Consider the following 27274-nt stretch of genomic DNA (forward strand, 5'->3'; position numbering starts at 1 on the left):
GCCCTAATTCTTAAACCTTTTGACAAACCCTAAAATTTTCCAGACTCTTTGAAAAATCCCTAGCTATTCTTCATTCTGTTCCAATCATGGGCAATTGTCTGGGCCGAAATCACGAAAACGACGACAACAATAATAGTGAGAAGAAGTCCACCAAAACTAATCCCATAGGCCTGTCTGCCCATCCAACAATCAACGACGACTCTTCTCTATATGAAGCAAAGAAAACGATTAACAATGATGATGAAATCTCTAGGAATAACAAGGATGAAGACTCTAAGGATCATGAAATCCTGAAGAATGTGGATGATGGAATGTCAAAGACAAATCAGAAGAAGACGAAGGATGAGGGTATCGTCTCGAAAAAGATTCAAGAATTTGCAGAAAAAGGAAACGATCATGATCATCATACATTGACCCCTAGCAAATTGACGAAGTTTGATCCGGGCACGGTCCTTCTGCGTGCAATGGAAGACGTCCGGGCAACCTACACTATGGGCAGAGAGCTAGGACGGGGGCAATTCGGAATCACATACCTTTGCACGCACAAGGTATGCTGCATTCGCTTATTCACTGTTTCGCTTTGGAAAAAGTTTGGGCAAAATTAGGTGCTATGCACTTGACTGAATCTTTTCACATACTTGAGAGCTATGATCTCCATACAAGGTCTTAGACCTTAAGGGGCTAATGTATGCTTGTTTGTTATTTTGTTTTGGAAAAGATTGGCTAGTTTGCTGTTTCGTTTTGAGAAAAGTTGACAAATTGATTTGCTATGGTTGAGTTGTACCCACGCAAGGTATTATAACTCGTATTTGCTATTTTTGGGAACAGTTTGGCAAATTCATTGAGCTATGGTTCAGTAGGCTCTTGTTTAAATTTTAGTTGGCATTTCAGTCACTAAAAGTCAATCTACTATTTCCTAAAGTCTACTTTGAAAATGCCCCAAAAATCCCTCTTCCTATTTTAATTAATCACATTCATGGTCCTTGTAAATATATGTAGCTCATTGGAAACATTCGTTTTTCTTTGTCTTGTTTCTGGGACACTGATATTTGCAAACAAAAGGCAATGCATCACATCACATTGAGCTTTGCACATTATGGCTTGTTGTCCTTTTTAACCCATCACATTGACAATGTGGGTTTCCATCCGTCAAAGGTAATCAAGAAATCACCTGTCAGTATTTTCTCTAGAAATTAGGTTCGTGCAAAAGAAGTTTGGCCAAAATAATTATGGAGTTGGGGGCAAGAATAGACAATTTGCTAAACATTTAGAAATATATTTCTGTAAATGCAAATTAATTTTCAAGTTTGAGAGTAGTGCATGATTATTAAGGCAAAGTGAACATAAATAAGGGGAATTTAACAGTCAATTATGGTACCCAAATTAATCAGTTCTTGTTTAAGGAAAATGATATTAATTTGGATGTCACTTACTCTTTACACACACACACACACACAAGGTATCAGGTGAGCTTTTGGCTTGCAAATCAATCGCGAAAAGAAAGCTTTTGTCAAAAGAGGACATCGACGATGTACGGAGAGAGATACAAATAATGCATCATCTCACAGGACAACGTAACATTGTGGAATTGAAAGGAGCTTATGAGGATCGGAGCTCGGTTCATTTAGTTATGGAGCTTTGTGCTGGTGGAGAGCTTTTTGATAGGATCATTGCTAAAGGGAAGTATACCGAAAGGGCTGCTGCGGGTTTGTTTCGTACCATCATCGAGGTCATACAAACATGCCATTCTCTTGGGGTTATGCATAGAGACATTAAGCCGGAGAATTTCCTGTTTCTTAACAAGGCCGAGGATTCTCCTCTCAAGACCACCGACTTTGGACTCTCCGTGTTTTTCAAACCAGGTAAAACAGTTGTAGGCATATATATATGCATGTGGAAGTGTAAGTGTAAGTGTATGTGTTTGTGCATTATGGATGCGTATGCTTATGTGTATGTGCATTTTGTGTGTGTATGTTTATGTGTATGTGCATTGTCTATGCGTATGCTTATGTGTATGTGAATTGTATATGCGTATGCCCATGTGCATTGTATATGCGCATTTCCATGTGCATATGCATAGTCTTTTATGTTTGAGAGACTTTATGATACAATCCAACCTAGTAAATAACTATAGAAATCTATTTATCCACTAACGGGCCTCAAGCTCCAGTATTCAGCAAATATGTTCTGTATTAATTGGCGAAGTTTTCTTTCCCTATATTTAAAGAACTTCAGTAGAAAATAAGTGTTCTTCAAACAAGGTAACCGATGTTTATGCATTTACATTCATATGGCTTGAATTTCAGTATTCCAGAAGACGTTTCTGTCATTAATTTGCTAAGTTTCCCTTTCGTGCATGGGAGAAATGGAAATGATGAGATAATTCTGCATAAATTGATAGGATTTCAGTAGAGATTGGTAATGTATTTATGTCTGATTCAGTTCCATCTACAAACACTACCGAACTTGGAAATTCTACTGCCAGTTTTAGAGAATAGCCTTTTTTTTCTCTGGGCATTATGTAACTATTTTATCATCTGCAGCTTGACCTTTTTTTGTTGTTTCCATGTTGTGTAGCCTTTATGAGAATTTTATCCCATTTGAATACAGGGGAGATCTTCAAAGAAGTTGTTGGGAGTGCATATTATGTTGCACCAGAGGTGCTTCAACGCTGCTATGGTCCTGAGGCTGATCTATGGAGTGCTGGAGTTTTGCTTTACATTCTGTTAAGTGGTGTTCCCCCTTTCTGGGCAGGTTGCAACTGTGAACACTGAACTCATGGTGATTTCTGGAATTGTTTGTTTTGAATTCTTAGTAGCTGGAAAGGCAAGGAATAAAATGCATATACATATTGTCAAAGAAGTGATTTGATAGGAATTTTTAATAGCTTCATTTATGATCTGAATTATTAAAGGAATTGAGGATAGGAATTCTTAAGGAATTGGTTTGACTGAGTGTTCCTAGTAAGCTTGATGATGTGAAACTCTTAGTAGTTCGAGGAATTATATGATATGAATGTTTGAGGAATTATATGATTGGAAAACTTGGAAGTTTTTGGAATTATTGATTTGCCCTGCAAACTTGTTTTTGCTGATACTTTTCAGCTCTAATGGTGTACAGAGACAGAGGATGGTATATTTAATGAAATTATGGAAGGCAACCTCGACTTCGTTAGTAATCCATGGCCATCTATCTCATCAGCAGCGAAAGACCTTGTCAGAAAGATGCTGAGGCAAGATGTGAAGGAGCGGTTAACTGCCCATCAAGTTCTTAGTAAGAGTTTACTATCCGTAGCTATAGCTTCCAAAATCTACTTTTAAACTTATCGACCTCTTACTTATGGATTCTTTAAATGATCTTTGCACTTAGATCATCCATGGATCCGAATAGATGGAGAGGCTCCAGATAAACCTCTTGATAGTGCTGTATTGTCAAGGTTGAAACAATTTAGAGCAATGAATAAACTCAAGAAACTTGCTCTCAAGGTATGAACTGGCTCTATTCTGAATAGTTAACTGCACATTATGCTTATATAATTGATCCAAGATTTAAAAGCCCATGAAATGTATCTATTGAAATTTTTAGATGCTATTATATCCTAGTTTGGTACACACAGAATGGGAGAGAATTTATCTAAGCAGGAAATGTTTTCTTTTAAACTTTTCATCTAATAAAATGAGAAACATGATTGGTAAAAGCTCCTAAAAATTCCATAATATTGAGATGAAATGCTTGTTTTTGAGCAAATTCCTAAATTGTTTTAATTATGAAAACATGTGTATGAGGGGCAGTACCTTTTAATGAGTTTTGTAATGGGATGTGGGACTCACATAATTCATTTCTTTGAATATTTGGATGTTTAGGTTATAGCAGAGAATTTGTCAGAGGAGGAGATTGTTGGTTTGAAAGAGATGTTTAAGAGCATGGACACTGATAACAGTGGTACGATCACATTTGAGGAGTTGAAGGCAGGTCTAGCAAAGCAAGGAGCCAACCTTGCTGAATCGGAGGTTCGGCAGTTAATGGAGGCGGTTAGTGTCTCATCTCTTCTTTTTTATTTGTAACATTGCTTGTTTATGTTTCTCATATTCCATTTGCTTAATAATGACTATCCTTGTCAAACATCTTTATAAGTAGGTGTCTGCATCAAATCTTAAGCAGCCCTCATGATGTTCATGTAACAAAATCAATATATTAGTTCCCTGATTAACAAACTATCGGTTTGTAGTTATATATATCCACAAGGTTTCTAGATAAAATCGCAAACTGCAATGTAACACAGTCAATATAAACATTAAATGCCACAATTTCCAGTGCTTTACTTTTATGTTTTAAGTGGAAGCAAAGTAGTGTTAAAAGTGGTCCTTTCAATCAACTTTTTAGGGAATCACCACACTGACAATAAACCTTAAAAGCTTGAAGAATAGCATTGCATAGAATTTCATACCAGAGTAGAGTTTTTTTAACTTGATGTGAAATTTGTGCTGTATAAACTGAATATTACTGGAATCAATCAGGTTTACATTTCCTCAATTTGAAAGCATAACAGAGATATTCATCAATTTTTTGCTAAAATATGGTGAATCATCTAAAAGATTGCATAGTCTGAATTTTAATGGCAAAAACTAATTTTTACTATATATTGAGTTTTCAGGCTGATGTAGATGGGAACGGATCAATTGATTATACAGAATTCATCACAGCCACAATGCATATGAACAAGATGGAGAAAGAAGATCATTTGTTTGCTGCTTTTGAATATTTTGACAAGGACCATAGTGGGTAAGGTTTTCTTATCTACACCAAAATACCTTCCCCAGATTGTCAGATATGACCCTTCAACTTTCAAACCTGGTTTTCTTATTTACACTGAAACTACCCCCAATATTTTGTATATTACCCATAGCAACTCTCAAAATATTATACAGAGGAGCATTCAACTAAAATCTTAAAACCTAGGGGGTATTTTTTGTGCATTTCCCCCCTTTATTTTACCACAATTTCCTGTATTGTTTTCATGTTTTTTTCAAAACAGAGATGCAAACATATAAAATATCTTTTTTTCAAATTGTTTTTTATCTACTTTAGATACATCACAGTCGATGAATTAGAAGATGCTCTGACAAAGCATAACATGGGGGATGAGGCAACTATCCGAGATATCATTGCCGAAGTCGATACAGATAGAGTGAGTTATATTTACGAAACAAACTCTCGATTCGGGATGATTCATTACAGTTTCTTTTGTTATTATTTAAGGATGCTAAATCTCTTCAATGCTTTTCGTAGGATGGACGAATAAATTATGATGAGTTTGCAGCGATGATGAGGAAAGGGACACCAGGAGCTAATCGGAAAAGGGATACACCGACATGGAATTGTTAATCAGCCCCGCTCTTGTTAATGGTTCCATGTTTATTTGTCCTCATGTTTTTTGTAGTATTCATGTAATTCCTTTAGTGTACTACCACGAACATTCAAGATTGATGAGTTGTAAAAAATTGTGGGGATGGTCTGATGCCCATCATTATAGAGTTTAGTTAGGTTTTAGATCATTCAAAACTTTTCCTTCGAATAAGGAATGTAGTAAAGTTGTATAAGGCTCATATCGTAGAGCATGTATAGTATGGCCTAGGAAGCCATTGTATAGTGCCTACTGCTTTAACAATGAATAATAGATCAACTTTATTTCTCAAAGGTAGAGGAAAATGGCATCCCATCGCAAGCAATGAGTAATTTTGAAGTCCCATCAATGTCCCCAAAATTCCTAAAGAATAAATGAACTTTTGCTATAGATGGTACTTTGTTATCGATAACAGGTTATAGTTTGCTTGGAATGAGAAATTGATGCAAGTAATTGTGGAGAGGAGTTCATGTGTGCTACAAAATGTATGACTAGTGTAAGAGATGTTGTTGGCATACAATGTAGTTGAACCATAGATTCTTGTCTTGTATTACGAGGTGAGATATTTGTAAGGCTTACATTTTACATTAACGAGTGTTGAGGTTGAGGAAATTTAAATTGCTAATTATCACGTACTTACTAATGAAGCAAAGATTACTACAGGGTAAAAAAAGAGACATATCGAATTTATGGCTTGGAAGAGACAATTGAAAATGTGATTGTTTTTAAGGTCAAAAGTGGGAAGTTATTGCTTGGAAGAGACAATTCAAAATGTGATTGTTTAAGGTGCAAGCCCATTTTTGGATCAAACGAACTTTTGTTTCATGCCAAGAAAGTGTCCTTTCCCCCATCATCCAAGAATTCTCCTATTTAATCTCTTTTTTATGGGGTGCGTAGTCGAGGGAGTAGATAATAGGTTTATTCCTTTTTAGGCACATTCCTTCTTGGATGCTCCATTCTCATGTTTGGTTTGTACCCTAATGAAAATATATATTCTTTATGATGAAAGATTTTAAGGGAATATTGTAGGTTGGGCCTTGTTTGGGGCGGAATGAACCTTTTTTCTTTTTTTCTTTTTGATAAAATATTCACCTTGGTATTAATGAAAAGATGCCCAAAGGCTACAAAGAACTCATACAGAAAAACATAATCATCATACCCTCATCAACCAACATGTCGAATAGCAAAAGCCCTCACGCATCTACTTGAGCATGAAATCGGGGTCCTTCCAAGACAGGGGGCGGAATGAAGCTTATTTCACTTATAGAGAAATAAATAAATAAATAAAAGTTGCATAGAAAAGAGAGGGATTGAGTCAGCAATGGATAAGTTTAAAGGATCAAATAAAAGTCTTGTGCAAAAGACGAGAAGGATCAAATCAAGAATGTGTTATAAAACAAAGAAAAGGCCTAGATTGCACCAAAGAGCTTCATATTTTCCTACAACTACATTACCTTTCAGCTAGAGTTTTTCTTTTACATGTACTTGAAATGGGTTGGTAATGGCCCTTTTTACACAAGAACTTGAATGGCTTCAACATTAATTGAGGAGGGCCTTGAAATCATGCGGAAATAGCTTGTCTTAGCTGGATAATGTCATTAAGTTTTTGTATTAAAAAATGAAGTTATTTTGTATGCGTAGAATCTTGCTTCCATTCCATGGATTTAATCAACTCAATGGAACACTCACAGATTGGAAAATTATCCCACACCCACAAGACACCCAACACAACAACAAACCTAATTACTTAAGAAATAGTGGCCTAGGTAGGTAACCTCACATCAACATTTCCAACGAGGAAAAGCATGTATGGACTACATAGTTCTCAAATAAATGGCAATGATGGGTAATGAACTAAAAGTGATCACCACACCAATTAATATATTGGTTTCCAACTAATTCCTAAGCAACTCGATTGATTATTTGGTTCAAGTTATTATACAAAGTAAATTGAGCAATAGTTGATAGGCAATGTAATGTAAATGTATATAGCTGCCTCATCCTAATGCAATATAATGATAGGGTTATGACAAACTTATGGTGATTATGACAAAGTGCTTGCAAACCTTAATGGATCATTAGCACAAGGATGTTGTATTGCGTTAAATGAATGATTGTTGGAACTCCATCATCATGATGCAATGTAATAAATAGGTTGATCATCTTGAATGACTAGAAAACTTTTGCTTATTGTGGTAAGTGACCAACTCATATATAAAGTATTGTGGAACTCCATAAAGCAAGGACTCTCCCTAAAGTAGTACAAGTTTTTCTTATCTACTTCCGTATTAGTCAATGTTAAATATTAATATTTAGACTAGATTTTGTTTTTGTAAGGCATAAAATTTTAATGTGTGACGTTCATATTTTGGTATATCTACCAGTATTAAGGCTTAGAGTTGATATAACCATTATACACTAGGTTGGGAGTATTATTCGAGTGAATACCTCATTACTCTTTTATGAGGTCCATGAAGCAACATGTATATCCCCCCCTTACTTTCTTTGAGAAATCGAGTGGCAACAAAGTAGGACCATGATCAAGGTCATGAAATTGGTGTTTGATGGTAAAGTTTGCGAGGCCTTTCATACAAGCATAGAAACCTAGGATTGTATCTATGGGATTGAGGAAGGAAGCCATGATTGGCATGATAGCAGTGATAAAGCCGTATATATATGTACACTATGTACATTTTGGTCATGTAACAGAAGGCAATCTATGATTTATCATTGGAAGCCAGGCTATACGAATGCACTATTCATGATGTTAGTGATGGCGACACTACTCTACATATGGCTATATATATGATGTACATTTTGGTCATGTAATAGAAGACAATCTATGATTTATCATCGGAAGCCAGGCTATACGAATGCACTATTCGTGATGTTAGTGATGGCGACACTACTCTACATATGTACAAGTATTGAGTACAAACTACCACGAGAATACTACGGTACAAACCACCATGAGATAAATTACACACGACATGTACTGAGTACAAACTACCAGGAGGAGAATACTACGGTACAAACTACCATGAGATAAATTATGGTCATGCCCCAACATTTAGGTTATTTACACAAATAGCTCCCCGCCCATGTTTGCAATAATTCCCAGCTATAGCCCTATGCGACTCATTCATCGCCATCGCCATCGCCATCGCCATCGCCATCGGAGTTCATCAGGTATTTCTAGTGTTTTTCTTCTCTAACCTGTGTAGTTTTCTAGGAGTTTTGCTCTTATTGTTATTATTTTTAGTAGTAGTATTCTTCTTTAGTAAACCTGCGCTTTGAATGAAGGGATTCAAATGCATTAAGGGCCTTGATTAATTGAAAAGAAGTAACATGCACCTATTTTGTAATCTGTAACGTTTACCTACTTTCTCACAACATCTACAGAAAACATTTCTCCCTCATATATTTTTCCCCATATTGCTTAAAATTCATGTTTTTATCCATAAGCTTCCCCGAAATGGCTATTTCACCGATTAACTTTTATTTTTCAATGATTTTCGAAACGTTGCGGTAGGTTTTTTATCCCTAATTTGTGAAACTTTCTGGTGTTCCATTATATCCATATTGTTTTCAAAGATTCTCAAAAATTTGCTGCATTAATCAAATGCCAGGCTTTAACTTTTACCAAACTTTACAACATTTGATTTTGAAATCTTCTCCAGAAATTTCAATATTTTTGTATTCACCAAAAAACTAAAATTTCTGAACTTAGTCCAAAGTTGTTTCAAAAGGCCTATACGTTGGTTACGTCTTTTATATACATTCAATCATGTTTATGTCTATGATACTTTGGGAGGAGAAAGAGAGTAGAAGAAATCAAACATATAGAAGGTGTGAAAAATATACACTGCTGTTATTAGTTAGGAAGGCAATCTATTGGTTTTTGCATTGCTGTTAGAGACCTATGAATAATAAGCTACTTCAGTTAGCAATCATCCACTCTGATGTGTGTGAAATCATTGTCTTTATATAAGGTCATATATGAAGCGTATAGTTTATTGAGAAAAACATTTTATAGCTTATACGCTAATTAATTTCACATCACCAAAGTCCAACCCTCATTTGTTGCATTCTGATTTTCTCACAGTACGAGAGTTCAAATGTAATTGTTAGTGTCATATATGATTTGGCTTGATGTGTAGCGTGTATTTCAGTTGTCAACATATATGTTGAGGGGATCTATGCACAAAATCAAATATGAATTTATTGTTAAACGTGTATATATTTTTAATAGCAATGCACAATAAATAATTTGTTGAAAAGTCTTCAGTAATTGCTGGGTTTTCAGATTTGACTTAATGACGAGTGTGCTTTCATATGTATCAATGGCCTTTTACCTGTTTCCATACACTATACAAGGCGTTGTCCCTAGAACTCGCTATTGTTGGCATCAAATAAAACCATTATTTCATGGTAAGATTTCTTTTTCTTTGTCATGACATTGCCTCTTGTTTCCATGTTCTATCCCTTCATTACATAAATTATTCTAATTCCTTAATTATAAAAAATGATAAACATCTTAGCCTACTGTTTTATATTAAACATCTGTCTGTATATTGTTTTATTACATTATTTATTACCTACATGTTACATGTCTACTCTGTCTGCCCTCTCGGCCCCTTGTGTATGCAATAAGGATTGCTGCTTATTAGAGACATTGAATGAAACATCTCCATGGTGACCCACCTTCAGCATTATCTAGTTGGTGGTATTAGTTAACGTTTGGAATCAATATCCTGGCTATTTATAATGAAGGCTTCAGAATTACCAGAATAAATTCACAATAAATAAGACCCTAATCTAGTAAATTGACTATTCGTACATGCAAGCCATCTAATAGCCAATTTTTCATTTTTTTTAGGGGAACCCACCAAATTTTAGTTTTGGAGCTCCTGCAAGTTGCAAGGTGAATTGTCAGTATGATTCTGATTGTTTTTGCCCGAAAAGGGTGGCATTTGTTTCTCGTGGCTTGTCACCAACAGAGTTAACTTCTTGACCACCTCCAACAGTGTTCAGATCCAAGTATCTATGCAACTTTCTTATTTCCACACATGGCCCATGTTTCAACTCATCTATTGTTTGTTCAGTGACCTTTTTATCATCTGTATGCCATGTGATTTTTGAATCCCCATCTCTTGATACCACATTATTTTGGTCATCAAGGCAGCTTACAGTGCATTCCAGCTGTTTTACATCAACAATACTCTCGATGGCAATGTTTTTTACCTCACAGACTTCATTCATATTAAGTTGTTTTATCTCCTGAACATCATTGATAGTAATCTCTTTAATATCGTGGACATCAACAATGACCTCAAGCTGTTTTTCATCACGGTCATCAACAAGGACTTCTTTACAGTTATCCACCTGTTCATCGCTATCAGCTTTATCTGGGACATCTGAATCTTCAATTTCCTCATTATATTCCATGTCACTCTTGTCACATTTCATATACTTACCATGCGTTTTAGTAGATGGTCTCTTCTGGCTTCGGTGAAGAGCCCCTTTCTCAACATTTTCTTGCATTTCCTTGTTTTGGCCTCTTTTTCTATGCCCCTGCTCATCATCATCATAATGGTTTTCCCAACCATATACCCCTTCATCAGTAGATTCCGGCTCATCTTCATCATCATCATGACCATCTTCTTCTTCCTCTTCCATACCCCTGTATTCATCATTATCATCTGAACTCTCAAGCTTTTTTCTCTTTCTTCTATCATAATTTGCAGCATATATCGCCTCCCCTTCAATAGCATCTTCACTGGAGTATCCAGACTCTCCCCCTGATACGACATTGACAAAATCATCCTCAGCATATCTTTGCAGCTTGCTGCGTCGTCTTGCCCTGTTGTACAAAGTTTTACAACAAGCATAAGAGAATGCACTTTCACAATATGAGTGGATTTTGTTTTCCATCGACATGGATATGAAACTAGCTAAGCAAATTAAACCATATAAAGTCAATGTTTCACAAAGAGAAAATGTTTGAATCTACATGATTATGAAAAGATGAAACAAAAATTAAGCAAACATATTTAAAGACCTGACATATAGTCCACCAGAGAGGCTAGAGTCAGATTCAGAGGAATGAGAGGAGGTAACTTTAGTCGGTTTAAGTCGCCTTTTTGTTCTACTTGGGTTAGTTTTCTTAGCCATATGTCGATCTTCTGGTTGATGTCGATTTACTTTCTCATCAGATGTTTGTTTAGTGGAACCATTTGACGACTTATTGCGGCCTATAAGCATCTCTGGAGATGTGTGCTGCCGCCTGTAAATACTCTATTTTAGCTCAAAATTCATGTTCAACAAGGTAGGAATATTGTTGATAAAGGAAACATACTTGGTTATCTTGATTGCGTCACTGATTGATTTGTCATAATCATCTGAAAATGTTTTACTGTTATCAATAAAGAAAAATAGAAGGAAACTAAAAGAAAAGAGAAAGAAAGAAATTTAGTTTAACATCTATTAAAGGAGAAAATTAGCCTATGAGAGAAGACAAATGTATGGTGTATGTCCATACACTATGGATAAAGAGTAGCAGTACAACAATGACAGCATTGTGTTGGAGGGTGGCAGCTCCAGACCTACACTCTCTTTCATCTTTATTATCTCTCTTCTACATTCTCTCTTCGTAGATTCTTCTCTCTCTAGAATCTGCAACGCTTTAAATGCCTTCTCTCTCTTCCACTTTTTCCAAGATATTCCCTCGTATTCCTAGTTTATTGTACCTGTTTGGTAGAACAAGAGTCACTTAACTACCAAACAACCATTTCACCCACGTTCACCAAATTTTGTATAAGTAGGCTATAGCAGCCTCTTTTGAAAAGACTTTATTTTTGCTGCTACTTGTCTCTACTCTTTGCAACCGTTTTTGCAACTGCTGTCGAACAGGCTTCTCACAACTTGGCTGTGTCTATTTTTCTGTTCTAACAACTGTTCCGCTGCTGCTATTAACAGCTTTTCTCACACATTGGAAGGTGAGACACTTATAGGATCAAACTGGTAAATGAGTTAGAAATCATTGCATGGTAGAAGAGGAGAGAAAAAGATGGAAATTCAATAAATGATGGAAATATCCACATAGATATTTAAACAAGAAAAATAGGAAAAAGGGTATTCAAAAATGAGAATAAGCAGAAAAAGACAAAGGGACTCACAGAGAAGTAGCTATATATAATGGCCCTACCCACAGCACAGCTGAATATGGAGCTAACAGAAAAACAATGCCAAAACAATAAAGAATCCCTTACCAAAAGTATATGTAACAGGTTTCCGTTGGCGCTTCGATCGACCATTAGTCATATCTTCAGTGTTGAGAGAGCTGTCCAGAAGCACTGCTTGTCGTTGTTGCTTCTTCAGAGCACGTTCTCTTCTCTGTTGTCATGAAGTAATATACTGAGTTGCATGCATGAATTTTTGTAGTAATATTGTAACTGTGAAACAACCTAATAGGTTTTGAATGGTAATATATTTGTGAGTGATTCTGAATTAAATTCTACATTCATAAAACCTAAAGAGAAACTTAATTCTAGTGTCTCAGCTCTCATCTTATCCAGTTATACTAATAACAACCAGGAAAAACAATGCTCACCATGGGCATCGCAAGCTGCTTGTTAGTTTATTGTTTTGAGAAACTCTACAATTGTTTACTTTGAAATTATATAACTGAACTGGCAAGAAGAAGAAAAAAAAAACCTGCTGCAGATCTTTTAAGTCAGGAATGATAGTGTTGTTTATTCTTTTGCCGATGGTAACCTCCATTCTGTTCCAGCTTAAAGACAGTTTATCCTGAATTTTGAGATAAATGAACATCATCTTTGCTGGAATACTTATGGTTAATGTACATGAATGCATGCAGACATACGTATCACTGTGTATGTACATACATACATACATACATAGATAAATGTGCACATGCACATATATAGTATAGCAACAAAAGATTTGCTGTACCGCAACAGATTGGAATTCATCATATTCAGTTGCCAAGGTCTCCCAATTACATGTACTTGGTGGAGGCATGAAACGACCCCTAAGATTTGGCTTATCCTTATAATCAGTATTCCGTAGTTCTCGATATAGTCTCTGTCCAGTAATAGGGTCATTCTCATACCTGCATTAAAAAATCTAGTCAACAAAATATGTTTTAAAAATCATGGTTTGAAAGATCTGTTTTAATTACTTCACAAAAAGGGATATGTCAAGAAGCTTACCAGTATCTTGAGCCATGCATGTCAACACCAGTCCTCTCCTTTCTAATGTGAGATAAAGGAACTCCTTTCTTTAGCATATCATCAATAAAAGCCCTTGCATCCTCTTGCTGATGGTAAAATATAAAGAAAGGATCTCTTAGTGAGGGCTTTACAAAAATGAAAAGCAGTTTGTGCAGAGTGATCAACCTATGGGCTTCTCCAAAGAATAAATCTACCTTTCAAAAGAATTTGCATAATGTCCTTTTATAAACTATAAATGGAAAAATGAGAAACATAATCTTTGTGATTTAAGAAATCAAATGCCACGTAATTTTCATAAATAAATTATTGGGAGCTCAACTCAGGATAAGTTGTATAGAATTCAACATATACAGCGGATTGTGTTAATCATATATTAAAATAATAAAAATTAAATGTTTAAACCAAAATCAAAATGTAGTGAATAATAGCATGCTTCTGTGTTTGTTAAAATTGAAATAAATATTTTCCTTTTGTTTCTATATTCTATTAAATTTGTTACAAAATTAGGAGATGTTTCCCTTCTCTGTCCATGGAACGTGCTCATTACCTACTATTATGAATAGGTTGAGTTTCACTCCTGGTTTAAAATAGCATATGGAGATGTGAGTTGATTATGATTCACGTCACATGATTATGTTATGAAAAGCACCATCACGTTTTGCTTTTGAAACCCTATAAATACATCAGTTCTCTCATGTGTCCAAATCAGTGTGCATGAAATAGGATATTTATTTATGTATGTTAGTTGACCAAACTTGTTGATCTATCATATAAAGTATTATCACATGAATTGATTATGTTATGAAAAGCATTATAACATTTTGCTTTTCAAATCCTGTATAAATGTATCTGTTCTCTCATGTGTGTCTGAATCAACCGGAGTGCATGAAATAGAGTATCTATTGATGTATGTTAATTTGTGTAATTGAAGATTAAAACATTTATTTATTTATATTAATTGTATAACCATGGACATAATGCTTCTATGACCTTCAAATTATGGATTTCCTTTACATTTGTTTAAATCATGAATTTCCTTTACCTTGATTGATCATGAAATTTGGCAGTAGTTCTTACTGTTCTGATCCAGGAGTGGTATGTTACAATTCTAATCATGGAGATGAACCAGGGGAGCATGATTCATTTCTTCTACCCACTGACATAATGGTTAGAATCATGGATCTCCTTTACCTTAAACTAATCATGAATTCTGGCAGTAGTTCTTACTGTTCCAATTCTAATCATGGAGATGAATCAGGGGGGCATGTTTCATTTCTTCTACCCACTTGTGTAGTGGTTAGAACTATGGATTTCCTTTACCTTTGATTAATCATGAAATTTGGCAGTTATTCTAGTCATGAAGATGAACCAGGGGAGTGGTTTTATTTCGTCTTCAACCCACTTGTGTAATGGTGAGAAAAACAGAGATACGTATGTATTTTATGTTTAAAATAATATAATTGAACTCTGAAATACAAACATGAGTACTTGAAAAACAGGTATACATATTGCAGGATGCATTTATATTATGTGAAGGCAAGTAAAAATGAAGAAAATTTTGGGGATTACAGTCTAGTATTTAAACAAATACAAGTATAGAAAACTCTAGAAACTTACATCAGCACGAGCTTCACACAATGCTTTTAGAATAATGACTCGAGTGTCTGGAGGTAATTCCTTGTAAGTTTCTAGCTCATCCCTGTTCACAACAGAAACCAAAATGATCCAGGAGAACAAGGATGAAATCAGAATACATGAAAATAGTGAAATATCATATAGAGATAATCAATCATAGATCAAAAATCTGTTAAAAGAAGATGCTGACCCATGGTAAGGAGCCAATGGAAATGAACCTTCTGCAACCTGACAAAAAAAAGAATCCAAACATCAGAAGGGAAACTAATATTGCTACAGATAATGAGTGATTGAACTGTATAGGAAAAACAACTCTGAACTATCCTCCAAATTTTTTATTTTATTCCCAAAGTTTTTATTATTTCTCCATACAGTTGGTCAATGCCAAGAGAGAGAAAAGAGTGATGAATTGAGCACATAATTGCTCGAATAGCATACGTAATTTCTCTTTCAATCATTGAACAAGGGCATTTCGGAAGTAACAAAAATGTGGAAACAAAATTAAAACACAGGATAGTTGAGAGTTTTTCCCTTTAATATGTAGTCTAGATTTTAGAAAGGACCAGATTATTACCCAAGGCCACCATTCTATCATCTTCTTGCAAAGTAATGCAACCCATGTGTCTTGATTGATGGGAGTTCTACTAATTGGTCGAATGGCCTGCATTGATCAGCTCTTCAGCAATAGTGTGTGTGCTAGTTCTGACAAAAAAATGGAAATTTAATCCAAACAATTCGCACCTTTAGAAGAGCAATGTGAATCTCTTCCAACAATGAGTTGGGCATCAGCAAAGCATTCTCAAGATCCTTTATGGTGAACTCAGAGTTAAACTTGAGGATGGGTCTGAACACCTGTAGGGGGAAAATTTTCAATTTTAACTTTTGATTCCCATATAGGATCATTGCATTAAAATGAAGGGTGAAGACAACATGGAAAAAAACAGTATGGGTTGAAAATCACCAGAAAACAAGAGAAAAAGGGCATAAATTGGGCATCACTGTCATTTATCAAGTTCCTCAACTGTGCAATAGCATTGCATTTAAAGAAGAAATCAAAAGAGCCAAAACCAGGCATCCTTATCGAGCTCCTCTAAAGTGTGAGGGAGGATGCAGGGTGCAATTCGTACACATAGCAGAAAAGAAATGGTCAGAGTTGGGAGAAAAAGATAGGGTCAGTGTTGGGGAATCGGAATAGTACTCCCAGAGTGTGCAAACACAATATCCAAAACACATAAAAAACAAGGGTGAAAAAGCTAGAAATTCAGCATCAGAAGAGCATTGTCAAGCTCCTCTATAATGTGCCAACACATGATCTAACATCATAATAAACAAGAGGGAAGAAGTGGAATTTTGAAGGTCATAAGAGAAGGAAAGGGTTTCCAACGACATGCCATGAAATCTAAATCATTAGGAAAGAGGAAAAGGGAGCAATTTATTCAGCATAAAATACAGGGTCATAGATCACATGAAATATATGTTTTTCACTTTCCACTTCTTGTGAAAAGAAACAAGTAAAAAAACAACAAAAATTACTAGCATTCATGGAGGGATAGGAATTCAGGCGAAAGTAAAAGAATGTTGACACAACAAGTGAGACAATGGGAGGCAAACAAATCAAACACAAAAAAGCAAAAAACAAAGAAGAAGAGAAAGCTACACTCACATTGAAGAAATGAACGATGGACGCTAGCTCCCACATCCTACGGAGGAACCACAACGGATCTCGATCCGGTGATGCAGGCGTTGGCACAAGAGCCATAGGAATGCTTCCTCCACCGCTTCTGATCCCATTCCCTTCTTTTCCAGCACTGATCCCCCGATTCCCATCAACATTTCCTACATTCCCATCCATATTTTTATCACAGCTCCTGATGCCATTTCTAGTGGCCCTGTTCTGTGTGCGAGGTGTAGATCTCTGCACAGAGGGGGCGAGGGGGGCCAATCGGGAAGGGGTCTTTGACCTGCATGCTCTAGGGGGTCTCTTGGAAGGTGAGCCATGTGGGGTCTTGGTCCGTTTCTTCTGGTGGATCTGATACTTCTGATTCTCGATGGATATAACAAAAGAAGAGGAAGAGGAGGAGGAAAAGGGGTGCCTCATAGGATCGCTCATCATTCCTCCATGTCCTTCTCTGTTACAGAGAGAGAGAGAGAGAGAGGATTTCCCCTGTTCCCGATCTCTCTCTCTCTCAGAGGTAGCAAGTAGTTAGCAGAGTGTTATGCCAAATTTGTTCCTTGTATAAAGAAAAGATACTACTTCCTTGGTATATGTATACATAATACTACTATACTATACATACTTTAAAATACTATACTGTACTATAAGTCTATACTATACTATACTATGCTATACGGTTAGAGCATTTAGTATCTTCATATAGGTAGTCTATATGTATATACATATGTACATAGATAGTTCATCACAACTCTCTATGTATTGTCTTCTATTCATCGCAATTTTCAGCTTGATGTGCAAAATTACTAAAGGCAAGAATGAATACACACTCACTCTGCATGAAAGTGTATAGATCCAATGCATCGCCTCCCTCGAACATCCTTACCAAGTGAGCTTCAACCTCATTTAGAATGCCTCGCATGTAAGGACACCATGCATGGTCTTTGTGAGTTCCCACATGTTTTGCGACATCATTCGACCGTTGAGAGGTTGAAATAGATCATCTATATTGTTGCTCGCATACTTATTTAACACGTGAAGATGTCATTAAGCATCGCTTGCTAGAATGGTTCCTACTCCAATCATGTTCACATGTTTTCCATGTCACTAAATTGTTGCCTAATGTGGCGTCCTCTCTAGGCATTCAAGTAAATCTCTCAATGGGCAATCTCTTCACCATCAACATAGGTGATAACCATTAGTCTTGAGGTTGTTCCGCATTGGTTTGGGAGGGGTGGTAGGGAATAGAATTATAGAGCTATGTAAATTCTTTGTACATCACATGATCATGTTGAAACATGCAAACGGTAGTGTGATTGGTTTCTAGTTAGATATGTGTTATGCATCTTGTGGTATTCACGCAAGGGGGTCACTTCATTTGCAACTCAAGTTCATGTTGTTCAAACTCATGGCCTTGATGGAATGCAAGTCATTCATTACGAAATCCTCGACAAAGACTCAATAAAATATGTCATGCAAGGATTTTTATTTCTTTGTCGTCATTTTGTGGATAATTACAACGAAATCATTATATTTAATAATGCCCACATAAATTATATTTCACTTACAAAAACCAAAAGCTACAAGATGTACTGGGTAAAACTCTTGAAGTGTTAATTTTCTCATTTATATTACGAGAGCCTTTTTCATCAATGGCCCCATTATTTTCTTTTTCACCAAGACCTTGGCTCCTACAACTTACTTAATATATCGTTGACTCACCTTTATCAGCTCTCCCTTTATTGCAACAACCTTTCAAGACATTAATTTAAGTTCGTTTATTTTCTAGTTTATGATTAAATCAATGCATTCTCAAATGGCTATATCCATAAGAAGTTCAAGACACTTGGTGTGTCTCAACCAAGTCATGATATAGACCCTACCTTCACAAAGATGAAGTCTCAAATGATAAGTTTGGAAAACTCAAATGATAAGTTTGGAAAAAGAAGCCAATAAAAAACATTCATTGCGTTTGCTACTAGATCACCCCCAAGTCATGAACCATGACATTTGCCAAATGTACTCACCACAATATTATTAAACACAAAAGGACTTTCGCAGATCATGGTAACTGATGTTTAGGTTATCAATCTAACATCTTTAATGCATTTGAACAGGATAACATAGTTTCGTTAACAAGACTTGAACCTCAGTCACTCGGATTAAAACACAAATAGTCCATTCATATAACAATAAAATAATTTATTCCATCTTTTCCATTGACATATAAACCATCTTGCAGTAAATCTACAGTTCGATACAAGTCTCCTCTGACCATTTTGATTTGTTGATACAAATCTTAGGATTTCTGGAGAGAACTCATCGAGGTATAACTCCAAATTACAGCCTCTCTATACACTGAACAATCTATACATATGTATGTTCTGTACAAAGAATTGAACTTCCTTTCTCATTGCAAGAGGGTCATCTCTTCTTTTTTCTTATTTTACCCCTTTTTGCAATGAATATATAAATATACAATAACTTATATATATATATATATATATAATATACACACAACACCACCTATACTTTAGAGTGAGCCAGTCCTTATTGACACGCAGACTTCTTCACAGCTTCTATCAGGTTTACGATGATGCATCACAACAGGATTCCCTGTTTCATCAATATCGACTAGAGCTGTATCTCCATTGCTATAAGCTTCTGCCAACAAAGCCTCACTAACCTTATCTTCAACGAGCTGAACTATTGCCCTACGAAGAGGGCGTGCTCCATAGGTGCGGTCGTATCCTTGGTCACATACAAGTTGAACCATTGCTTCTGAGATCTCCAAACCAATTCCCATCTTGGATAGCCGTGCCTTTGTTTCCTTTAACATCATCTCTACAATTTCCCGAACCTATCACAGATTTCCCACTCATCAGTGTTATGTAATCACATTCATCACAGATACATTGTACAATAGTATTACAATATCAAAAAAGAATGCATTGTAGCATAATAGATTACATTGATCCATAGCTAATGAATATAATGCAGCACTGTTTTCATCAATCCATTGGCTAAAAACCCATTGTAGCATATGATAATTACATAAATCCACAAGCAAAGAAAAACATTGTAGTATACACGGACAATAGTTGAAACACTTACATCTGATTTCTCAAGCGACCTGAAAACTACTACATCATCGAGTCTATTCAACAATTCAGGCCGAAAATATGACTTCAATTCTTCCATAACTAGGGAACGTAACACTGCATATTTTCCTTCATTTGAATGGTCTGTAAAGGTAAAGCCTATCCTGTTACTGCCTCCTTTCGCAATTGCCGTTGATCCAATATTGGATGTCATGATAAGAAGAGTATTCTTGAATGATACTTTCCGACCCTGAAGACCAAGATAAGTGGCCATAAAAGATGCGGCATTAAGTCAGGTGAGTGGGTTTAAAATGTTAGTGATCCCTCACTGATGTGAATGCCATTAAAATATTCTCAACTAGATGTTATCTATACAAGTCCTTTTAATCCATGCATTTTACTACAAACCTATTAGTGAGAAACCTCAAAGAGAGGTGAAAAATCACAAAGAATTTTGACGAGTAAGATTAATGATATTCAAAAAATAGGGCATAAAAAGTCCCTTCCCATGTCATGGAGACACACCTGAGAATCTGTAAGATGGCCATCTTCAAATATTTGTAACAGAAGATTGAACACATCAGGGTGAGCTTTCTCAATCTCATCAAGTAAAATAACTGTGAAGGGCCGTCTGCGCACAGCTTCTGTAAGAGTTCCACCATCACCATATCCCACATATCCAGGTGGTGACCCTATCAACTTGCTTACAGTATGTCGTTCCATGTATTCACTCATGTCTAGCCTTACCATAGCTGACTCCTACAACAAGCACAACCAACGCTTAATGGTTCAACAATAAGACAAAGTATGTAATTAATTACATACTCAATAATGATAAGAAATAATACCAAGTGTATGAAAATATATCAGATAGCCAATAATGATAAAACAATGATATTAAGTGTATGAAATTATATCAAGATTAATGATAATACAAAGTGTGATAAAATATATTAAACTTACTGATCCAAAATAATGTTCCGACAAAGCTTTTGTAAGCTCGGTTTTCCCTACTCCTGTAGGCCCACAAAACAACATTGTGGCAATTGGACGGTTCGGATCTTTCAGACCTACACGAGCTCGTCTTATAGCACGAGCAATTGCACTCACGGCATCACGTTGACCCACAACACGAGTTTGGAGAGTTTCTTCAAGATGAATAAGCTTGTTTTGCTCATCAGCGGTTAATTGCTCAAGAGGAATACCAGACCACATGGACGCAATTGATGCAATCTCTTCGGGACCAACAACAACTAATCTGCATTGAAGGTTAAAAACAATACCTTTTTAAGCTCAATAGCCTACAGTAAATTTTCACTTGGGCATCTAACATTCAATGAAAATTCACTCATAAAAATGGTACCCATCATCATAATCATCACTTTCGAGCATGGTATGCACCCCTAGCGATGAACTGTCTTGAGTATCAGACTCTGTCTCTAAAAATCCAGATATGGTATTATCTTCCTCATTGGACTTCACTGGAATACCACTTGTTTGAGGTACAAGCATCTGTGACAATAAATATAGATATAAACAGCAAATTAAAAGAAAAAATAATAAGATATCCAGTTGTTAGTGGATCATCAGTATCCATACATACAACAGTATTACGCTTATAGCCATAGCTGCACTGGAAAGGAGAAATGGTTTTGAAAAGCAAGATAAAGATGGATGAGCCTATATGTACACATATACCCAAGGAATGAATTAATTAGTGACCATTGACAAGATAATTTGGTCATTCAACCAAAGAATAAAATCTCTCCGTTTTGAATAGGCCACTACTCTTTTCAGCTAGTCTATTTCATGGATAAATTGTTTCAGGGAGCTTGCATGTTGGATTGTAAAAGATAAACCATGATTACACATTTTTGTTTGATGGGTTCATGTAGCTTCTCTAGATCTTGGCTTCAATGTTTCAGAGAGAAACAGAATGGGATTACATCGTATTAGCATCTGCAAATAGGCTTATGAGATCAGAGATAGATAGAAGATAGATTTTATTATTGTCCTTGACAGTCAAAGATACGAGAGGGAGAGAGAGATAGAGCGAGAAGGATTGACACTAAGACACTAGTTGCTTTAACAACTCACACAGGTCGACCCTAAATTGACGATGGAGATCGTTTTCCTATTTTGGAAATATTGGGGATTGTGTCATAATTGAGATGAGCGCAATGCTTTTGTATTTGATGATAGGCGTGGAGTCAAAGAATATCTACGAAAGTTGAAGGGGGTACTAATGTGGCAATTTTCTTCATTGGAGCAAGTGTAAATTCTTTCCTAGGTGGAGTGTTTGCCTTGCCTATTGACGATTCAACATGTCCCACAACCCTTGTAGTTAGTGGTGACCACATTCGATTGTGGTACCATTGTAGTGTTTTCCACACATTTATTAATATAGTTGTGTGTTTTCACCAAAGAGCGGGATCAAAACTTTGGGAAAATAAATAAATTGTTGAAGGGAAAGTTCAGAAAATCTAGCTTCAGCTATTCGGAAAATGAAACCGTGCATTATATGGTCTAAAATATACGGCTCTAGCTACTAGACATTAGATCACAAAAAATATAATACATGACAATAATAAGACAAATGAGAAGTTGTGCAAGCTATACGATGGAAATCAGAAGAGAACAAAACTTGTCTCTTTGATGAGGATTTCACAAAACTTTAGAGAGGGTATGCATTTCATTGCTTCTTATTTGCCACTAAAGTGACAGAAACTCCTAGCAGTAACACCAGCTGTTTATAGCCATCATTTACAAAGGAAAGATATGTTATATAGAAATAAAGTAGAATTTCCCAAAAGATTCGGCTTTTATGAATCTTTTTACTCTGAGCTCTCAAGCACTTCCCAACTACTTTTATACTGCTATCTAGAAATGCAAAACATATCTTAATCTACATACTAGAATATCAACTAGTGATTTATAATATCTTTGACATTATTTTGTGGAAGGGAGTATAGGGTCAAGGTATACCGATTCATGGAAAGCTTGTGCCATTCGGATTTCTTTCCAATAATCGCTAGGAGAACTTGAAAGAATAGCAACCTGGCGTTCTTTCCGTGTTTTAAATGCATTAATGCGAGCACGACTCCCTGCTTCATCCAACAAATCAATAGCCTTATCGGGAAGGAAACGATCTGGAATGTATCTGGATGATAAATAAACAGCTGCTTCTAATGCTTCAGCTGTTATTCTACACTTGTGATGTTCCTCGTACTTCTCACGAAGGCCCATAAGGATTTCCAAAGCATCTTCCTGTGTACAAACAGATTCCCAGAATGCCAATCAGACAAGGACACAAATAAAGAGAACGTTTTGACAAAAGCAGAGACGAGATTCAAGGAAAGAGCATGTACCTGGGATGGTTCATCGACCATCACTGGCTGAAAACGGCGTGCCAAAGCTTTGTCTTTTTCGATATGCTTTCTATGCTCTACAATTGTTGTAGCTCCTATACACTGTGAAAAATAATACAAAATTCTAAGTATTGGCCATGATACAACTTAGAGCACGATATGTTCCCTACCAAACATTCTTTTTGGAAAACCTATACATTTGTAAGTTAAAAGATTCCAACTTATAGAATAAAACCTAAACCTTTACAAGTTATCATATTATGTGATCACAAAATGAAAGAAGAAGAGAAACAAATATAAAAATCAATAAATCTGAGGATCCCAAAAGGGTCCATGTATCATGATTGCAATACATGTCATCAACACAAAACAAGATATTCAAACAGCTAGATTTTACAAATCCACCAAGCCAGGGTCCTAAGAAGTTGGACAAATAGGCTATTCTTGAAATGTGAGAATATTGCACATCCAGAGACAGAATGACACAGTATTTGCAAGAAAACCTGAAGTTCGCCCCTAGCTAGAGGAGGCTTCAATAGATTTGCAATGTCAAGACCACCCCCTCCACTTCCACCTCTACCGGCTGACCCTGAGCCAACTAGTGTGTGAACTTCATCAATTAACAATATGACGTTGCCTGAAATAAAACAAAATCCATGTATGCAAAATGAGTGCTTATGACTAGGTATATCAAGGGATCAACACATCAAAAAAGCATTGGAACGAGGTATCACACCTGACTGCTTGATTTCATCTATAAGATTTGTCACCCTGGATTCCAATTCCCCTCTTTCCTTCGCTCCTGCAAGGAGAAGTCCCATATCCAGCGACATTACACGCTTCTCCTGGTGATAGGAATCAATAATAGAAGAGCTTTAGCGTGTTGACTATGATTTTCAATGTAAAAGTTTGTCAAAAAACAATAGGGTGAACTTCAAATTTTGACTCATGGAAAGACGGTTATGTAAAAGTTTGTCATGGAATGGCTTACACTGAGAAATTCAGGCACACCAGAATTAACAATACGTAGTGCCAAGCCCTCAGCTATAGCAGTTTTCCCAACACCCGGTTCTCCGAGAAGCATCGGGTTGTTTTTTGTGCGTCGTCCAAGGATTTCAACTACCCGTTGTACTTCTTTATCCCGGCCAATCACTGGATCAATCTTCCCATCTCGAGCTCGAGCAGTTAAATCCACGCAGAAATCTTCCAAGGATCCTTTTTCTGGAGCATTTCAGCACAATGGAACAAAATAAGTGAAAATGTCATTAAGTATTACATGCAATGAATCGGACCAAAGGAGTGATGAACGATCAATGGCATGTTGTTTACAGCACCTTTCTTGGTGAAGTGAGATAAATTCTCAAACGCATTTTTCCTATATATTATAGTACCAATTTGGATCAATTGCAATTTGCTATAGATTATAGCACCTTTCTTGCTCAAATTGGTGATAAAATGTTTTAAATGTTGATCCTATAGAACATTTGCTATAGGTTATCACATCTTTCTCGCTCAAATGAGAGATAAAACGTTCAGAAGATTTTTTCTATAGAATATTTGCTATAAGTTATAGTACCTTTCTAGCTCAAAGAGATCAAATGTTCAAAACATTTATTTTAAAGAATATAGTACATTTCTTACTCCGAGAGCGCTTGGAAACTGTCCCTGCCCCTGCAGAGGACTTCTCTGGTACTGCTGTTGGAGGTATCGGTGTCCTTCCTTCATTGGCTAGCTCCCTTTGTAACCTAGAAATTGCTTCAGACCGTAGTTTCTCTCTATTAAGACCCATGCTGCATAAAAAAAACATTTAGCAAACTAAAGAGGACACTAGATATTCCACATCTCAGGATTTTATTTGTTGAAAAGGTTTGTATGTATCATTGTGTATTACTAGAATTTAGTTATTCTTACGATTTTGTGCGTTCTGTTCCACATATTAAAATTATATTCATTCAACAGATTTTTTATACAAGATCTTACATAACCTTTAATTTATTTCATTTGAGTCTATTATCTATTTTTAAGATTTTATGTGTATCATTCACATAACAAGATCCCATTACTCATAGATTTTCTGGCTGTACCATCCACATACTATTTACTTCTATAACCTTGTATACATGTCCCACATAACAAGATTCTATCATAAGATTTTCTATGTACTATTCCGAATAACAAGATTTCAATTATTATAAGATTTTGAAAGTATCATTCCAGAACAAGATTTTGTATGCACCATTCCACATAATGAGATCTTATTTATTCATAAGATTTTTTTACGCATACCATTCCAAGAGTTTCCAAGCCATCCCATCAACATCAACAGTTAAGATGGCAATGGCTATATGCTCGGGGGCGATGTAGTTATGTCCCATTGTCTTGGAGCTTTGTAATGCTGCCTCAAAGACTCGTTTGGTCGATGAAGAGAAAGGCATTTGACTGGGAGATATGTTACCTGGATTTGCATTTTGTGTCGATAAAGATCGGGCAGCTTCTCGTGCTCTCTCTATGGTCACACCCGAGCGAAGAAAACCTTCACTTGCTCTATCTTCAGCAATCAAACCTAGCAAGAGTTGTTCTGTACCAACCTCTTGTTTATCGAATGCCTTGGCTTCTTTTTGCGCGAGCATAACTGATTTGATGGCCCTTTCCGTAAATCGTTCGAATACTGCAACAACAATAGTAGGTCTGGTAACACGTGATTTGGTCATTGATTTGTATGCAATTTGTCGAGATGCCAAATAATTGAATCTCTCAGATGTCGAGAGATGTCGCCCTCCCAAATCATCAGATTTACGCAAACCATGGTGCGAAACTGAGGTTGGAGATTTGTGGTGTGAAATGGAGGAGGATAATCGGAATCGGACACTGTTGGTGATAACATTGGCATTGAAGCGAGCTCCACGAGAATGATGAGAAATAATTCTTTGATCCCCTCTTTTCTTCCTGGATGATGAAGACGACAACGTAGTTGATGAAGAAGAAGAAAAAGGCAACGCACATGCAGTGGATGCGAGTGGGATGACCTCCATATGATGATGTTAACGTGTCTCTCCCACCAGGATTCTCTCTTTGAGATGGTTCTGTCTCTGGATCGCCCACTTATATTCCGTTTGAGGGATTCTCTCTCTCTCTCTCTCTCTCTCTCTCTCTCTCTCTCTCTCTCTCTCTCTCTCTCTCTCTCCGTTTGAGGGATTCTCTCGATCTCGACTTACTCTGTCTGAAGCGATTATCTGGGAGACGGGTAGATCGCCCGGGTTGCTGTTCTGATTAAGGTATTCTTTCTCTCTGTCTGTCTGTCTCTCTCTCTGTCTCTTGAGGATCGCCCAATCACTCTGCTTGAAGCGATTCTAAGTCAGATATAATAATAATAATAATAATAGGGTTGGCCTCTCTGTCTCTGTCTCTGCCTTGCCTTTTTTCTACGGTGCCGATCTCTCCCATATGAAAGAGAGAGAAATGTAAGAGAGAGAGAGAGAGAGGAGACGTGTCGGCTGACGTTAGTTGGGGGGGGGGAAGAGTCGGAGGTACTCCTCCTACTGCTGCGATTGATGATTACACAGAGAGAGAGACAGAGAGAGAGAGATGGAGGGGAGGGAGGGAGGAAAAGAACAAAATGGAGAGATATGTACATACGATTCCATGAACAAACAAACAGACACACTGTGAGATGATGATGTTGATGATGATGATGATGATGATGATGATGATGATGATGAAGGGAGACCCCATCACCATCTCCATCATCAAATCATGAGCGAAGGTGTGTGCACACAATGTATGTATGTATGTATGTATGTATGTATGTATGTATGTATCATGTATCATGTATGTATGTA

The 27274-nt window shown here is 36.4% G+C and overlaps 4 protein-coding genes across 7 annotated transcripts; 1 reads left to right on the plus strand and 3 right to left on the minus strand.

The window, feature by feature from the left end:
• On the plus strand, positions 1 to 5697 carry LOC147867830 (calcium-dependent protein kinase 15-like). Of its 3 annotated transcripts, none has more exons than XM_087315642.1 (9): positions 2 to 548; positions 1460 to 1862; positions 2611 to 2754; positions 3121 to 3273; positions 3370 to 3485; positions 3864 to 4031; positions 4655 to 4782; positions 5089 to 5188; positions 5290 to 5697. In XM_087315642.1, exons 1-9 carry the CDS (start codon positions 87 to 89, stop codon positions 5383 to 5385), a joined length of 1770 nt encoding a protein of 589 aa, XP_087171768.1. In that variant the 5' UTR covers positions 2 to 86; the 3' UTR covers positions 5386 to 5697. The 3 variants fall into 3 exon arrangements, with proteins under 3 accessions (XP_087171769.1, XP_087171768.1, XP_087171770.1); XM_087315644.1 differs by having other exon boundaries at positions 419 to 548; positions 1467 to 1862; XM_087315643.1 differs by lacking the exons at positions 5089 to 5188; positions 5290 to 5697 and having other exon boundaries at positions 1 to 548; positions 4655 to 4786.
• A 4233-nt stretch (positions 5698 to 9930) lies between these two features.
• LOC147867831 (DDT domain-containing protein DDR4-like) lies at positions 9931 to 17486 on the minus strand. Of its 2 annotated transcripts, XM_087315645.1 has the most exons (12): positions 16958 to 17486; positions 16036 to 16146; positions 15869 to 15955; positions 15485 to 15522; positions 15277 to 15358; positions 13639 to 13745; positions 13379 to 13538; positions 13121 to 13213; positions 12676 to 12799; positions 11763 to 11805; positions 11466 to 11690; positions 9931 to 11267 (listed from the first exon to the last, which is right to left on the minus strand). In XM_087315645.1, the coding sequence occupies exons 1-12, from the start codon at positions 17405 to 17407 to the stop codon at positions 10337 to 10339; spliced, it is 2451 nt and encodes an 816-aa protein (XP_087171771.1). In that variant the 5' UTR covers positions 17408 to 17486; the 3' UTR covers positions 9931 to 10336. The 2 variants fall into 2 exon arrangements, with proteins under 2 accessions (XP_087171771.1, XP_087171772.1); XM_087315646.1 differs by lacking the exon at positions 16036 to 16146 and having other exon boundaries at positions 15869 to 15996; positions 16958 to 17091.
• A 1661-nt stretch (positions 17487 to 19147) lies between these two features.
• On the minus strand, positions 19148 to 26902 carry LOC147867832 (chaperone protein ClpD1, chloroplastic-like). Its single transcript, XM_087315647.1, has 12 exons — positions 25722 to 26902; positions 25068 to 25225; positions 24427 to 24656; positions 24172 to 24280; positions 23939 to 24072; positions 23436 to 23537; positions 23053 to 23334; positions 21431 to 21579; positions 21031 to 21325; positions 20593 to 20826; positions 20081 to 20317; positions 19148 to 19826 (listed from the first exon to the last, which is right to left on the minus strand). Coding segments are annotated over exons 1-3 (906 nt in total). The 5' UTR covers positions 26468 to 26902; the 3' UTR covers positions 19148 to 19826; positions 20081 to 20317; positions 20593 to 20826; positions 21031 to 21325; positions 21431 to 21579; positions 23053 to 23334; positions 23436 to 23537; positions 23939 to 24072; positions 24172 to 24280; positions 24427 to 24654.
• Positions 19500 to 24519, minus strand: ERD1 (Clp ATPase). Its single transcript, XM_087315752.1, has 11 exons — positions 24427 to 24519; positions 24172 to 24280; positions 23939 to 24072; positions 23436 to 23537; positions 23053 to 23334; positions 21682 to 21747; positions 21431 to 21579; positions 21031 to 21325; positions 20593 to 20826; positions 20081 to 20317; positions 19500 to 19826 (listed from the first exon to the last, which is right to left on the minus strand). Exons 1-11 carry the CDS (start codon positions 24517 to 24519, stop codon positions 19500 to 19502), a joined length of 2028 nt encoding a protein of 675 aa, XP_087171878.1.
• Positions 26903 to 27274: the final 372 nt, after the last annotated feature.

This window comes from Azolla caroliniana, unplaced genomic scaffold (genome assembly GCF_043228905.1).
Source record: "Azolla caroliniana isolate FFs.n. ecotype wild unplaced genomic scaffold, voAzoCaro1.0.p SCAF_2, whole genome shotgun sequence".
Taxonomy (NCBI): Eukaryota; Viridiplantae; Streptophyta; class Polypodiopsida; order Salviniales; family Salviniaceae; genus Azolla; species Azolla caroliniana.